Source organism: Ipomoea triloba, chromosome 9, assembly GCF_003576645.1.
Source record: "Ipomoea triloba cultivar NCNSP0323 chromosome 9, ASM357664v1".
Lineage (NCBI taxonomy): Eukaryota > Viridiplantae > Streptophyta > Magnoliopsida > Solanales > Convolvulaceae > Ipomoea > Ipomoea triloba.
In genome coordinates this window covers 24,057,639-24,074,281 of record NC_044924.1, presented here as the reverse complement: position 1 = coordinate 24,074,281, position 16,643 = coordinate 24,057,639, and the positions used below count along the sequence as shown (strand labels likewise).

Sequence of the window (16,643 nt, the reverse complement as noted above, 5' to 3'; positions counted from 1 at the left end):
GGGGGGGGGGGGGGGGGGGGGGGGAAGTTGGCTAGTGGTTACTTGATGCGAGTTGTATTTGGTGTACATACAATGAGATTACATAAAAGGTTTTAAGAACAGATCTTGAAGTTATGAGGGCACATACCTTCCTCTTGCTATTAATGCAGTTCATCAATGCACCACCAGAAGAGAGGTAACACCCAAAGTAGGGCCAGCAAGATGAAGGTGACAAAACACAAGGAAACAAAGGAAAACTTGTTACAAGAACAAGAAGAAGAACTTGTTACAAGAACAAGATGAAAAAATCATTACCCTCCAGCATTAAAGTTTTATTTTTTTCTGGAAAAAATGTTGTTGGGTGCGAGAGAATTGGTAAATTACCATTCTAATAAACAAATGTACATGAAAACCTTTGGTTTCATACAAGTACATACTTTTCCAATATTCAGTCTCGTTATTTACTTCACGCACCGGGTAGTGTAATCGAGACCAGTTGCTCAGTTAACAAATGAGCATATCATTAACATACAACTAGACTAAGGGACTTGGTCGAGCAGGCCGAGGAATCAACCGTAGAATATGGTCGGTCCGGATCGGCCCTGACCGCCCTGGAAAGTTTATCATAGAAATATGCAATGTTAATCCTGACCCTGACAGCCCTGAAAGACTGTTGAGAATCAGGACCAATCCAAGAGAGCAGTCGGCGTTGAAAAGACACCTCTTCCATGGAAATTTCCTTCTCTTGGTTGCATGTAGGCACAAAAAATATGGAAGTATACGTTTGAGGGATGTGGAAAATACACACACAGGGAAAGAATAAAAGGCAATCTAATATCTTTGTATGGAAGGAGAACGTGCACATCATGTACGCGGCTGAACGCATGAAGGTTGGAGATTTAATTTTTTGTACAAATTCTTACCTATTATCACATGATTCCATATTTAAGTGTGCACTTGCATGAAAAGTTTTGGTTTATGTACATACTGGGACATGGCAAGTTTGAAGGCAATTAGAAAAGAAAAATCTCACCTTAAAAGCTTTGGCAAGTGCCAAAAATAAAAAAGGGTCAGAGTAGCCTCAACATGCGAACGAAATTTTGGGGCAAATTTAAAGAAAGTCCGAACATGCTGAATTTTTGTTATGCGCGAATATGACTAAGGAGTCACGAGGGAAATAAGACTGCTCAACCGGGAAGAATCAGTAATTTATTTATGTTCGGCATGCATAGTCCGACATTAACAATCCATAATTATTATTTCCTACGAGAGAGAATGACAGAAGTTGCCTGACATTCATAAACAGTCCTCATCAATAGATTAACCGTTCGAGACAGCCCGCGGGGAAGCAGTCATCGGTTGGCCGATGTAGAAGCGAGGCATGGCCACGGTAACTACGAACTCTGAACTAAGCAGTATTGCAAGGGAAATGTTGGGTACAACTTCCAGAAGACATTCTTTCCAAACATTGATTATGTACGTGGTAAGACATATCTCATGGAAAACATTTATGTGCGTATCTTGACAGAAACGAGCATGTCCAAATCAAGATATGTGGTGATGACAGAAATAAAGAAAGCATGTCAAAGCGTGATTGCTCTACTGAGGGACTCGACCGAGCATACTAAGCAATTGGTCATAGGAATATGGTTGGTCAAAACCATCCTGCAAGCTGGGTGATGGGGAATAGGCTAAGGTTCGGTGCTAGGAACTCAGAGTAGGAAGAAGGGACGACTAATACAGAGGAAGAGAAGGCTTGAATGAAGATAGGATGGCACGGTGAAGGTCGGTCGACAATCGGTCGGTCGGTCGAGGGATCATTGAGAAGGTGACAATGCAGCTGATGATCTTAGACTGTGAGTGATTGAACATAATTGTTGAAGCAGTTAATTACCATGGAGGAAAGGTCGGGCCAAAAGGGTAGGAAGAAGATGAATCGGACCAGACCGACCTAGAAAGAGCCGAGGTGGTAAAGGCGATTCATGAAAGGCGGTGCAGGATAGGCGGTCATGAAGGTTTCCTAAAAGAGTTCGGCGGCGGAAGGCAGGAAATATGGAAGAAAAGTCGAGATAAATTAAGAAAGTGCCTAAAATGTAATAAGGAAAGAGTTCCTAAAGTAATTTAGTAGTTTCCTAAGGGAGAAATCTCTCCTAACTTGTATAAATAGGAGTTCTAGGCCTCGAGAGATGACAAACAATTTTCCAAACTCATAAGCAATTCATTGTACTCAAAGGCAATTCGTAATATACAAAGAGGGCTGAAACGTTACTCTACCTTTCCGATAGTGTTAGTTAGTCAATTTTCCGGTGGTGTTGGTCTGTCGTTCGACCATTCCGTGGGAGATAAAACCAACACCGGGCGAGTGGTTTAAGAATCCTGAACAAGTGCTTTTCCTACCTCAGTGCAAACAGTTTCCATTGTGACGAATGGAGATATTGATACACCATTATTATGGATTATTTTTATGTGCATGGAAGGTTGGCAATTTAAGGAAGTCAAAGCATGCTTCGTACTGCTGCAAATTGCAAATAAAAGAGATGTATGTTCTGGGCAATAAAATATCAATTACCAAGATGGAAAGAATATACTAAAGAAAAGTGTAGCATTCAGCGCAAGGAAAATTTTGATATTCAAGTATGGCAACACGGAGTTACCATCTATAGAATACGTAGCAAGTTTTTTTGCTCATATGCATTTAATTATTTTGTGGCAAAGCATAGCTCAGGAAATATATTTGCTGACCAAGTGAATGAGTAGTTCGTTGGCATATTATAATACTGAGGGACTTGGCTGAACAATGCCAGTCAATCATAAAAATATGGTCAGTTAAAGGACGTAGGCAGGAACTAAGCAAGTAGTCACCAATGAAATTATGTCCGCAGGATCGCAAATACTCGACATAAAGGCAGTAGTGTGGTAAAGAGATTTGCTTGATGGAGAGCGGCTGACTAGTAGTTAACAGTCGGCTGCTTGTCCTTGTAGTCGGCCTCGGTAATTGATTGACTAGTCCCTCGGTGGTCGGTGAAGATGGTGCGCGATCGAAGGCAAGGTTGTTAGTTAGTATGATTTATTTTAATGCACTTTGTTGCTCTTTGCAAGTGACATGTATCACAATCACTTCACCATGCTTTTGTGTACGTGGCAAGATGAGGTAAATACATGAAAGTTTAAATTGTGGAACCAAAATTCAATGACTCAGCATATTATCAAGGTGCATCATGAGTACGTAGCAAATTACAAGCTAAAATTTGTAAAATCTAGGTGGCCGATTAGCCATCTAAATGGTCGAGAGCGAGAGCTTATTTAGGTGGTCTGCCAGCCTTCAAATGGCGCGGGTTTAGGCAAAGGCTAGGTGGTCCGCCAGCCTCTAAATGGCGCAAGTTTAGACGAAAGCCAGGTGGTCCGTCAACCTCCAAATGGCGCGGGTTTTGGCGAAAGTCGGGTGGTCTGCCAGCCTCTAAACGGTGCGGGTTTAAGCGAAAGCCAGGTGGTCCGCCAACCTCCAAATGGCGCGAGGCGAAAGCTTTGGGTGGTCAACCAGCCGCCTAAATGGTTAGAAGGCGAAAATCTTTTTAGGTGCTTACCAGCCCATCGAATGGTAAAGAGGCAAGAAACTGCGAGAGGACAACTAAAGTCACCCCTCGGACACGAGGCGGCAGACTAATACTTCGTGAAATCTTGTGATAAGTATATAGCCCTCATTGAGAAAAGGAGTCGACAATGAAAATATTTCCTTGAAAAAAGGAGTTGGCTATGAAGCCTTTTCACATTTCCTTGAAAAAAGGAGTCGACTATGAAGACTTTCACATTTCCTTTAAAAAGGAGTCGGCCATGAAGCCTTTCACACTTCATTGAAAAAGGAGTCGGCGATGAAAATACTTCCTTGAAAAAGGAGTCAGCGATAAAATTTTTTCCTTAAAAGGAGTCGGCCATGAAGCATTTTACTCTTCCTTGAAAAAGGGAGTCGACAATAAAATGAAGGAGTTTGCGACAAATCCCTTCACTCTTCCTTGAAAAGGAGTCGGCACGAAGTATGACAGATGGTATTGAGCTCACTGCGGATTGTAGCATTGTACTTTCCTATGCCGTGCTTCGTGTAACACAGGAAAGTGAGGGACTAGCTAGATGATGGGATACGGATTAAGTCAACCCATTAGTCAGTCAGATCGGCACTCGGACTTGGCACTCGATTTGGGATTTGACCAGTCAATCGCAACGATAAAGGAAGGAATTACATGACAACTATGCAATTATGAAAAGACAATCAAGGTCACCTAAATTAATTCTTACCCCCTAAATTATCCTTCTATTTCCTAAAATCGTTTTTTCAACGCTATTAAATACCCTACCTCACCATAAATACAGAATTACCATGTGAATCCCAAATTACCATAAATCTTGTATTCATTCTACTATAAAAGGCCCTAGTCAATCATAAAGAAAAGACATCGAATCAGAAATCCTCCCTAGACACTCTACAATACATGTACCCGACTACAAAAAGATAGTGAATTTTGGCTTGGCATCGCCCAAAAGGGCTCGTGATTTTCACTTTTTTATTTCCACGCAAAAATCTTTGTGTTCCTTTATTTTTCTCCTAATTTATTTACACTTTATTTATTTTCGATGGTGTTGACCCACCGTTTGACTACCCCATAATCAATAAAATCAACAATAATAATTAAAATAAATGCAAAAGGTGTCTTTGATTGCTGTTGCAATTCTGACGCCAAAATTGCTATTGTGGCAATTCGACGGTGTCAGAATTGCAACACGTAACTAGGGGTGGGCAAAACACGGACAATAGGCGGTTAACCGACCGAACCGCTGAAATTCGGTTAACCGTAACCGAACCGAACTTTTCGGTTCGGTGAACGGTTAATGGAATTTGGAATTTTCGGTTAACGGTTAATTCGGTTCGAAACAGCTGGTTAACCGAATTAACCGAACGGTTAACCGAAAATTAATATATATATATATATATAGGGGTGGGCATTCGGTTAACCGAACGGTTAACCGAACCGAATTACCAAAACCGAATTAACCGAACTTGTCAAACCCTTTAACCGTTAACCGAACCGAAATTTCTATTTCCGAATTAACCGAACCGAATTCTTTTTTCGGTTAATCGGTCGGTTAACCGATTAACCATAATTTTTAAAATTCTAAAACTAACACCTAAAATAATAAATCCAATTAAAATAAAATGCATATCATAGTAAATTTATAACAAAATATATAAAAACAAAATGCACAAACATCCATAACTTCAAATCTTCAATCCAAAATCCAAAGTCTAAATATCCATAGTCCATAGTCATAATACAAGCAATTTCACATACAAAGAATCAAAGATTACAAACACACATCCATAGTCCATAGTCCATAGTCTTCATAAACACCTTACTCACAATTCACAAGGTAGGTTCCATTGCATTCCATGAAGAATCTAAAAAATAAAAGACCAAAAACAAAATTAATATATTAAAATTTTCATTTGGGCGATGAAAGTAAAATTTATAAAGAAAAGAAATAAAATTTACATACCATTTTCAACACTTTCAAAGTCATTTAACTCTTGAAGTTCTTCAAAAACATCTAATGAAACTGTTGAATTTTGAATCCAATCTTGATAGCACACAAGAGCTTGAGCCATTCTAGGAGTTAAAGAACTCCTAAAGGAATCAAGAACACGTCCTCCGGTACTAAAGGTAGACTCAGAAGCAACCGTGGATACTGGAATAGCTAGCACATCTCGAGCCAACAATGACAAATAAGGAAATCTAGGGCTATTAACTTTCCACCACAACAAAATATTAAAATCATCCTTTACTGGCTCCGTAGCTTCATTGAGATACTTATCCAATTCTGACATTTGATCCCCAACATTACCTGATTGAAGTTTGTGCCTTACAAACTTCTCTTGCATACGCTTTTTCATCCTAGCTTGGCATTCTCCTATATTCGAACTAGATGTTGGCGTGGAAGTAGATGACACATTGTCATTTGAAGGCTTATAAGCATTAAACAATTCATAGACCGCATCTTTAACCTTCTTTGTCATTTCCACACCTTTTGTACCCTCAAACATATCTTTCAAAGCAAACTCAACATAGCAAAACTTGTGTCTAGGATCAAGAATAATGGCAACAAAAATCAACATATTCAACTTGTCAATGTTCCCCCAATATTTGTGAAATTTATCTTTCATCTTCATTGCCATTAAACTAAATTCATTCTCATCCGAAGCTTTGCACTCTCTCAAAAGACAATCAATTTCACATATCTCATCAAACAAGCAATTGGAAGTAACATAACAAGTCCCGGAAACTCTATTTGTAAGCTCATAAAAGTGTTCCAAGAATTTTACTAAATCCCTAACAACATTCCAATCACTTTCAATAGGTATACCATCCCCCGATTCAAGATCATCTTTAAAATTCTCATCTTGTAAATCAAACATATAGAAAGCTTTTTCAAACTTTTGAGCACAATTTAGCATCAAATATGTTGAATTCCAACGAGTACTAACATCAAGGCACAACAAACTTTTGCTTTCTATATTCTCACTTTCAACACACTCTTTAAATTTTTGCAATCTAGATGGAGATTGCCTTACATATCTCACCGCCCCTCTAACACGAGCAACCGACTTATTCAAAAGTTTCAAACCTTCATTCACAATCAAATTTACTATATGTGCAACACACCTCATATGCATATATTTTCCATTCAAAATATTTCCATGCTTACTCCCAAACTTTTTTTGCAAATATCCAATAGCACCATCATTTGCACTTGCATTATCAACCGTAATAGTGAATAATTTATCAACCCCCCAAGAAAGCAAGCATTTTTCAATCAATTTACCAATAGCATCACCTTTATGACTTGAAATTTGACAAAAATTTATGACTTTCTTATGCAAATTCCAATTATCATCAATAAAGTGAGCTGTGAGACACATGTAATTAATTCTTTGCAAAGATGTCCATGTATCCGTAGTTAAACACACTCTATTACATGAACTCTTCAACAAATTTCTCACTTTGATCCTCTCATCTAAATAAAGTTGATAAACATCTCTTGTGATTGTTCTTCTTGAAGGAATGTGAAACATAGGACAAGCCACTTGAACAAATTCCTTCAAACCTTCACTCTCCACAAATCTAAAGGGTAGTTCACACTTCACAATCATATTTGCTAGAGCCTTTCTAATAGCTTCTTGATCGAATTTCCAACTTGAAATAGCCCCTTCCCCTTCATTACCCTTTTTTTGCACAACAATTTGAGATTGTGACTTGTCAACATTATTAGGATTTTGTTTACATGCATTCATGTGATATTTTAATGATGTAGTTCCATTTCTCTTTGTATCACAAGCATATTCTTTCCCACAGTGCACACATTTACATGAAGTAACACCAGAAGATGAAGTAACTTGTTTAAAATGAGACCAAACTTCTGACCTAGATTTTGTTGCTTTTCTCTTTTTTGAAATTTGACTTGCACCTGCACTCTCACTTGTTGAAATAGCAACTTCATCTGACGAAAGAGCCGTATACAACGGAGAAATTTCTTCCATTGACATCTACAAGCAACATTAATAAAATTTCTCAATGCAACATAAGCTACATAAATTATCAATACATACTCAAATCATCAATGCAACATAAGCTAATTAAGTAATTAGCAGATACAAAACATTGGATCACTGGATTACTACTTAAAAAAATAAATTTTTATTATTAGAAAGAAAAAATATATTTAAGTATTTAACACTAAAAAAACATTGTTAAGATATATATATATATATATATATATATATATATATATATAGCAAATGTGAAATGTTAACAAATAACAAGGAGTAATAACTAATAAGCTACTGTAATTCTGTAAATAAGCAAATAACTAATAAGCTACTGTAATAACTAATAACAAGGACTAACAAGCATATTCTGCAAATTAAACCTTGACAGATCATTTTGACAGCAGACAGCATGAGACAACAGCACACTGGATTACTGGAAATGATAACTAAAAAACATTGTTAATATATATATACCTCGTGTGCGTGTCCTTGTCGACGGTGGCCTACTGGCGGTGGCGGACTGAGTGCGAGAGAGACAGTGAGGGGCTTGGGTGGCTGGCGGTGGCTGACAGGCAGTGGACGGTGGCCTACTGGCCTCTATCCCTGGAGGCTGGAGCAGGTCCACGGTTCTAGGCTGCTGGCGAATGGCGGTGGGCTGGTGGCGGACTGGGGCGGTGAGAGATACAGAGTGCGAGAGAGACAGTGAGGGGCAGTTGCGTTCTGACGGTGAGAGAGAGAGCGCGAGAGAGGCAGTGAGGGCTAAGGGTGGTGGCCGGTAGCCGGTGGGCGTCAGCGATGATTGAGATTTGAGAGAGAATGAGAGATTGCGAGAGAGTGAGAAACAAAGAGGGCTGGGGGCGGCTGAACTCAAATGAAATTAGGGATTAGGGATTTCTCATGTTATATATATATATATATATATATATATATATATATATATATATATTAATTTTCGGTTAACCGTTCGGTTAATTCGGTTAACCGGCTGTTTCGAACCGAATTAACCGTTAACCGAAAATTCCAAATTCCATTAACCGTTCACCGAACCGAAAAGTTCGGTTCGGTTACGGTTAACCGAATTTCAGCGGTTCGGTCGGTTAACCGCCTATTGTCCGTGTTTTGCCCACCCCTATACCTATATATATATATATATATATATATATATATATATATAACATGAGAAATCCCTAATCCCTAATTTCATTTGAGTTCAGCCGCCCCCAGCCCTCTTTGTTTCTCACTCTCTCGCAATCTCTCATTCTCTCTCAAATCTCAATCATCGCTGACGCCCACCGGCTACCGGCCACCACCCTTAGCCCTCACTGCCTCTCTCGCGCTCTCTCTCTCACCGTCAGAACGCAACTGCCCCTCACTGTCTCTCTCGCACTCTGTATCTCTCACCGCCCCAGTCCGCCACCAGCCCACCGCCATTCGCCAGCAGCCTAGAACCGTGGACCTGCTCCAGCCTCCAGGGATAGAGGCCAGTAGGCCACCGTCCACTGCCTGTCAGCCACCGCCAGCCACCCAAGCCCCTCACTGTCTCTCTCGCACTCAGTCCGCCACCGCCAGTAGGCCACCGTCGACAAGGACACGCACACGAGGTATATATATATTAACAATGTTTTTTAGTTATCATTTCCAGTAATCCAGTGTGCTGTTGTCTCATGCTGTCTGCTGTCAAAATGATCTGTCAAGGTTTAATTTGCAGAATATGCTTGTTAGTCCTTGTTATTAGTTATTACAGTAGCTTATTAGTTATTTGCTTATTTACAGAATTACAGTAGCTTATTAGTTATTACTCCTTGTTATTTGTTAACATTTCACATTTGCAGTATATATATATATATATATATATATATATATATATATCTTAACAATGTTTTTTTAGTGTTAAATACTTAAATATATTTTTTCTTTCTAATAATAAAAATTTATTTTTTTAAGTAGTAATCCAGTGATCCAATGTTTTGTATCTGCTAATTACTTAATTAGCTTATGTTGCATTGATGATTTGAGTATGTATTGATAATTTATGTAGCTTATGTTGCATTGAGAAATTTTATTAATGTTGCTTGTAGATGTCAATGGAAGAAATTTCTCCGTTGTATACGGCTCTTTCGTCAGATGAAGTTGCTATTTCAACAAGTGAGAGTGCAGGTGCAAGTCAAATTTCAAAAAAGAGAAAAGCAACAAAATCTAGGTCAGAAGTTTGGTCTCATTTTAAACAAGTTACTTCATCTTCTGGTGTTACTTCATGTAAATGTGTGCACTGTGGGAAAGAATATGCTTGTGATACAAAGAGAAATGGAACTACATCATTAAAATATCACATGAATGCATGTAAACAAAATCCTAATAATGTTGACAAGTCACAATCTCAAATTGTTGTGCAAAAAAAGGGTAATGAAGGGGAAGGGGCTATTTCAAGTTGGAAATTCGATCAAGAAGCTATTAGAAAGGCTCTAGCAAATATGATTGTGAAGTGTGAACTACCCTTTAGATTTGTGGAGAGTGAAGGTTTGAAGGAATTTGTTCAAGTGGCTTGTCCTATGTTTCACATTCCTTCAAGAAGAACAATCACAAGAGATGTTTATCAACTTTATTTAGATGAGAGGATCAAAGTGAGAAATTTGTTGAAGAGTTCATGTAATAGAGTGTGTTTAACTACGGATACATGGACATCTTTGCAAAGAATTAATTACATGTGTCTCACAGCTCACTTTATTGATGATAATTGGAATTTGCATAAGAAAGTCATAAATTTTTGTCAAATTTCAAGTCATAAAGGTGATGCTATTGGTAAATTGATTGAAAAATGCTTGCTTTCTTGGGGGGTTGATAAATTATTCACTATTACGGTTGATAATGCAAGTGCAAATGATGGTGCTATTGGATATTTGCAAAAAAAGTTTGGGAGTAAGCATGGAAATATTTTGAATGGAAAATATATGCATATGAGGTGTGTTGCACATATAGTAAATTTGATTGTGAATGAAGGTTTGAAACTTTTGAATAAGTCGGTTGCTCGTGTTAGAGGGGCGGTGAGATATGTAAGGCAATCTCCATCTAGATTGCAAAAATTTAAAGAGTGTGTTGAAAGTGAGAATATAGAAAGCAAAAGTTTGTTGTGCCTTGATGTTAGTACTCGTTGGAATTCAACATATTTGATGCTAAATTGTGCTCAAAAGTTTGAAAAAGCTTTCTATATGTTTGATTTACAAGATGAGAATTTTAAAGATGATCTTGAATCGGGGGATGGTATACCTATTGAAAGTGATTGGAATGTTGTTAGGGATTTAGTAAAATTCTTGGAACACTTTTATGAGCTTACAAATAGAGTTTCCGGGACTTGTTATGTTACTTCCAATTGCTTGTTTGATGAGATATGTGAAATTGATTGTCTTTTGAGAGAGTGCAAAGCTTCGGATGAGAATGAATTTAGTTTAATGGCAATGAAGATGAAAGATAAATTTCACAAATATTGGGGGAACATTGACAAGTTGAATATGTTGATTTTTGTTGCCATTATTCTTGATCCTAGACACAAGTTTTGCTATGTTGAGTTTGCTTTGAAAGATATGTTTGAGGGTACAAAAGGTGTGGAAATGACAAAGAAGGTTAAAGATGCGGTCTATGAATTGTTTAATGCTTATAAGCCTTCAAATGACAATGTGTCATCTACTTCCACGCCAACATCTAGTTCGAATATAGGAGAATGCCAAGCTAGGATGAAAAAGCGTATGCAAGAGAAGTTTGTAAGGCACAAACTTCAATCAGGTAATGTTGGGGATCAAATGTCAGAATTGGATAAGTATCTCAATGAAGCTACGGAGCCAGTAAAGGATGATTTTAATATTTTGTTGTGGTGGAAAGTTAATAGCCCTAGATTTCCTTATTTGTCATTGTTGGCTCGAGATGTGCTAGCTATTCCAGTATCCACGGTTGCTTCTGAGTCTACCTTTAGTACCGGAGGACGTGTTCTTGATTCCTTTAGGAGTTCTTTAACTCCTAGAATGGCTCAAGCTCTTGTGTGCTATCAAGATTGGATTCAAAATTCAACAGTTTCATTAGATGTTTTTGAAGAACTTCAAGAGTTAAATGACTTTGAAAGTGTTGAAAATGGTATGTAAATTTTATTTCTTTTCTTTATAAATTTTACTTTCATCGCCCAAATGAAAATTTTAATATATTAATTTTGTTTTTGGTCTTTTATTTTTTAGATTCTTCATGGAATGCAATGGAACCTACCTTGTGAATTGTGAGTAAGGTGTTTATGAAGACTATGGACTATGGACTATGGATGTGTGTTTGTAATCTTTGATTCTTTGTATGTGAAATTGCTTGTATTATGACTATGGACTATGGATATTTAGACTTTGGATTTTGGATTGAAGATTTGAAGTTATGGATGTTTGTGCATTTTGTTTTTATATATTTTGTTATAAATTTACTATGATATGCATTTTATTTTAATTGGATTTATTATTTTAGGTGTTAGTTTTAGAATTTTAAAAATTATGGTTAATCGGTTAACCGACCGATTAACCGAAAAAAGAATTCGGTTCGGTTAATTCGGAAATAGAAATTTCGGTTCGGTTAACGGTTAAAGGGTTTGACAAGTTCGGTTAATTCGGTTTTGGTAATTCGGTTCGGTTAACCGTTCGGTTAACCGAATGCCCACCCCTACACGTAACAAAAAAAAAAAAAAAAAAAAAAAGCCACGTGAATTTTGCAATGAAGAGAATTTCAGACGTGTGGATGGCCTAACTTGAGCCATTAATCCCATTATCTAACAATCTCACTTACCACCCCAATTTGAGCCATTAATCCCAATTGCTAAGTTCAAGTCATGCTTGAGTTTAGTCAATTAAACATGGACCAGTTTCCCGTTAGCTTTCTCCTTTTTTCCTTGGTAAATTGACGGGTCTTCCTCCGTCCGTTTAACCCAGGTTCTCCCAAAATTCTTCCTCACAAAGAGAGCTTATTTGCCACTTGAGCTACCTCATTGGGTTCCCATTAACTTTCTCTACTTCATCATGCGCATATTCTCCTTTATTTTTGCACATTTCTCTCTTTTGTTTAGTGTATAAATAGCTTTCATTAGCTTTGTATTTCATGCATCAATTTGAATTATCAATTCATCCTTTAACCTTTTTTCCTTTCTCACGTAGTCCACATAAATATATATATTCTTGTGTAATTCTCAGTTGAGAATTTATATATCCCTTATGGAAATCGAACCCGTGTCTTCGACACGAAAAGACGATGTCCTAACCACTGGACGAAAGGGACCAAAAAGCCATTCTTCATATACCTCAGCTCCGAGAATAAAAGTGGTTCGCTTTGTTTCTATACGCAATTAAAGATTTCGTTTGTGTTCATGTTGACGATTTCTGATGTGAATTCGGCGGGTCGTCCCCCCTTCCTATGGGTTCCCCCACCGACCCACACTAACCACGCTATTTATTTTATCTTATCCCAATTTATCATTTTTTTTATTTTGTCATTTATATATATTTTTCCTATTATTTAACTTTTATAATTCTCAATTTTCAAGTATTCGCTTCCGCTATATTCCTAACAAGATGAAATGACTTAATTGGTCTGATACATGCGCCTTATAGCAAAGGTTACGGGGTTGAGGGTTGAGACTTGAGACCCATTGGCTGCAATTTGATTTGTGAGATTTATTTATAATTTTGAAATCTATTTATAATTGAGTAATTTAATACTTGTATTTATAACAAGTGTTATTTTGTGAACTTTATAATGCCCCAACACTCTATTAAATAAAAATTTAATTTGTGAGATTTATTTATAATTTTGAAATATATTTATAATTGAGTAATTTAATACTTGTATTTATAACTACTTTTTATTTTGTGAACTTTTATAATAAGTTATGAATTGTAAAAATTATTTAACTTGATTAATTAATTTATATGAAATATATTTTGTGATTTAGTTATTAATAAAAATTTAAATGATAGTTTACTTTTTTTTTATGAATTATTAAATCAATGCATTCTAAAGTTTCTATTATGTTTCATCGTATTCAAATTATTCTAGAAAAAACTTGAAATTGATCTAGCTAAAAGAAAATAGTATTTATAAATATCATATCAATATAGGAGATGTGAGGTTTATAATGACCTTTTTTTGGTAAATGGTTGTTAGTTTATAGCTGTTAGTTGATTGGGTTAGATGGTATAACTAGTTGATAACATTAGCTGATTGTAGAAAAGTGTTTGGTAAATTAACTGTTAGCTGATAGTTGTTTGGTATAATTTCTTTTCTAAAAAAACTAATTGAAAAAGTTGCTTTGAGCAACTTTTTGAATTTTAGCATTTTGGAGTTACAAAAACTTTATTAACTAAACACTTATATTGATTTTTTAATCAAGTCAAATAGCTAATAGTGGTCAAATAAGCAAATATTAGCTGATAGGTTAACTATTTTACCAGACAAGGCCAATGTGTTTTCTATTCAAACCATTTTATCAAATTAACTTAATTATGTTTTATATTTTGTTATGAATATTTTATTGAGTTTTGAAGTTTTTTTATTTCGCGCTCTCAATTACGACGATTTTTAACTTTGTCCTTGTTTGTAAGTTTTGTTTTATAAATTTTTATAAACAATTGATTTATTATTTATTATGATAAAAATGTTATTGTTTTAAAGTTTATTTGATTTTAAATTGTTTATTCATTTTTATAAACTATAATTATTTATTTATGAAGGCATTGATGCCGTTATTGATTATTTTGCATATAGGAAAGCATCAATATTTTTTTATGATTATTATTGTGTATGTAAAATTGTTAAAAAACTTGTGAATCTTATTTCTATGTTATATGGCATGCAATAGTATTTTTTCTTTTAAATAATTTAAATTTTAGGTATAAAATATATATTAAGTTCTGATAGGGCCTATTTTTTGACATGTCCCAACCCCAGGCCAATAAAATTATAGGACCGGGCCTATCATTTCTCACACACTAAAGATGTTTATGCAATTATGCGCATTATTATTCTATTAATTAAGATATTTTTAGATGGTAAGCTATCAATTTTCAAATAAAAGTTACCTGCAATTGTATTTGATTAACACATACCTATTGAACTATTGTTGTATGCCAATTTTTTTTATTTACATAATCTAACTTTTGAAAATAATTTCAACATTATATATTTTTACTATATAGAAATTTATCTCTACATAAATGATGTTTATATTCCAAGTTAAAATTTTGAAAGGTAAAATATATAATTATTACGATTTCTTAGAGCAAAATATGCAACAAGCATACTGCAGGTTAACATTGAATAGCTAAAGAGAAGATGTGTTAAAGGGGGCAAGAAAGATTTATGGCCGGTGGAAATGAAGGATTTGATGGAACTTGGTAATATGTTTGATCAATGTATGGACAAAATGTTGGAAGGGTGTATGAACTATTTTGTAAATATTCTATAATAGAATCTAATGTTCATTTTCATAAATCATAAAGTTCATTATCCTAACCTATAAAGATGAAGGATGAGGAGCTCGTAGGTTCGTTGCGTCGGATTGGGCTTCCTTTGAGAGCAGAGCTTGTTTCAGCTGGCCTGGTGTGAGGGTCTGTGAATTGTCCACTACTCTACAACGGAGTAACCTCGTCTGGTCTTACCAAAAAAACGCCGTTGCCGGGGATCGAACCCGGGTCACCCGCGTGACAGGCGGGAATACTCACCACTATACTACAACGACTTGGTGATAAAAGAACAAATTTACAGAAACTTAACTTCAAGTCTTTGTTGAATTTTGTTAGACTGTAATAAAATTCAAAAATTAAAATTAATTAAAATTGTAGAAATATTTTGGGTGACAACAAAATCTTTTGCCACTGAGTGTGTATATATTACGTAAAATTTATTGTTATAGAATTTATAAATCACACAAAAAAAATTATGTATAAAATTGTGCAATCATACTATTATAATTTAATTAATGTGTACCTTCAAGTGACACGATTATTATAGCATTTTAAGTTACCAATTTAAAGATTTTGTCTAAAATGAATACAAACCACAAATTCACCCTTAAATCTAAATTCCAAATTCCAATAGTTATATCATAGACCCGAGTCCACCTTACAAGGTAAACTCGTCACAATCTACCTACGAAATGTTTACAATTCAAATTGTGAATATTCAGTATGTAAATTGTAACCATTTAGTTGTGAATATTCAATATATAAATTGTGAATTTTGCCCACTTTCCAAAACCAATAATAAATGCAATTTAGAAATATGTTATCATTAACTATATTAAAATATATTTGGAATTAAATCAAACTTCTAAGACAACGACATAACTCCAAATTGCATAGCAGCGGCGTACAAGACTTCTAGACCAAAAAAAAAAAGAGCTTCAGCTCGAGCTCCAGGTGGTCTTCCATAAACAGTCCATTTATCCTTGTACAAGAAAATCAATACAGCATCACCAACTATGGCCAAGGATCTGAAATTGTGCTTATCAGACAGTTGCTCCGGTATCACTGAAAAAAAAAAATAAAAAAAAAAATAAAAAGCCTTCAGCTCGAGTTCCAGGTGGTCTTCTATAAACAGTCCATTTATCCTCGTACAAGAAAATCAATACAGCATCACCAACTATGGCCAAGAATCTGAAATTGTGTTTATCAGACAGCTGCTCCGGGATCACTGATGACACCCAAGAAATCATCCTTAATTGTACCAATGCAGAACTGCAAACCGAAATGCCCATTGTACAAGTCAATATCAAAGACAGATAGTTGCGGGGAGTGTGGAGTGAAGTGTAAAGTGTGAAAAGCAATTCAGTAACCAAATTAGTGCACATTGTTATACCAAACCTTTTTATTGTTTTGTTGGAAGTCCGAATCAAACTTTAAACGAAAAAAACTAAACAAAACGAGTTTATATGAGATGAAGACAAATATGGGTTGGAAGTGAGGATTCGAGGAGTAAAGAATCCAGTGCATCCAGAACTACATGAACAAACATTTGGACTTTGATAATAATAATGAAGGAACAGGGGGGGGGGGGGGGG

General features: G+C 35.8%; 1 protein-coding gene and 1 non-coding gene across 6 annotated transcripts in view; both read right to left on the bottom strand.

Moving 5' to 3' along the window:
• Positions 1-15,251: 15,251 nt before the first annotated feature.
• On the bottom strand, positions 15,252-15,323 carry TRNAD-GUC. The gene has a single exon. It is a non-coding gene; the product is annotated as a tRNA-Asp (tRNA).
• A 464-nt stretch (positions 15,324-15,787) lies between these two features.
• The window catches only part of LOC116030951 (DNA-directed RNA polymerase II subunit RPB7), a 5,348-nt gene continuing 4,492 nt past the window's right edge, over positions 15,788-16,643 (bottom strand). For 2 of the 5 annotated variants that reach the window (XM_031273336.1, XM_031273338.1), the window contains exon 7: positions 15,788-16,320. In XM_031273336.1, the coding sequence (XP_031129196.1) occupies positions 16,255-16,320 (66 nt within the window). In that variant the 3' untranslated portion in view covers positions 15,788-16,254. The remainder of the gene's footprint in view (positions 16,321-16,643) is intronic. The other 3 variants (XR_004100469.1, XM_031273337.1, XM_031273340.1) reach the window with 3 other exon arrangements.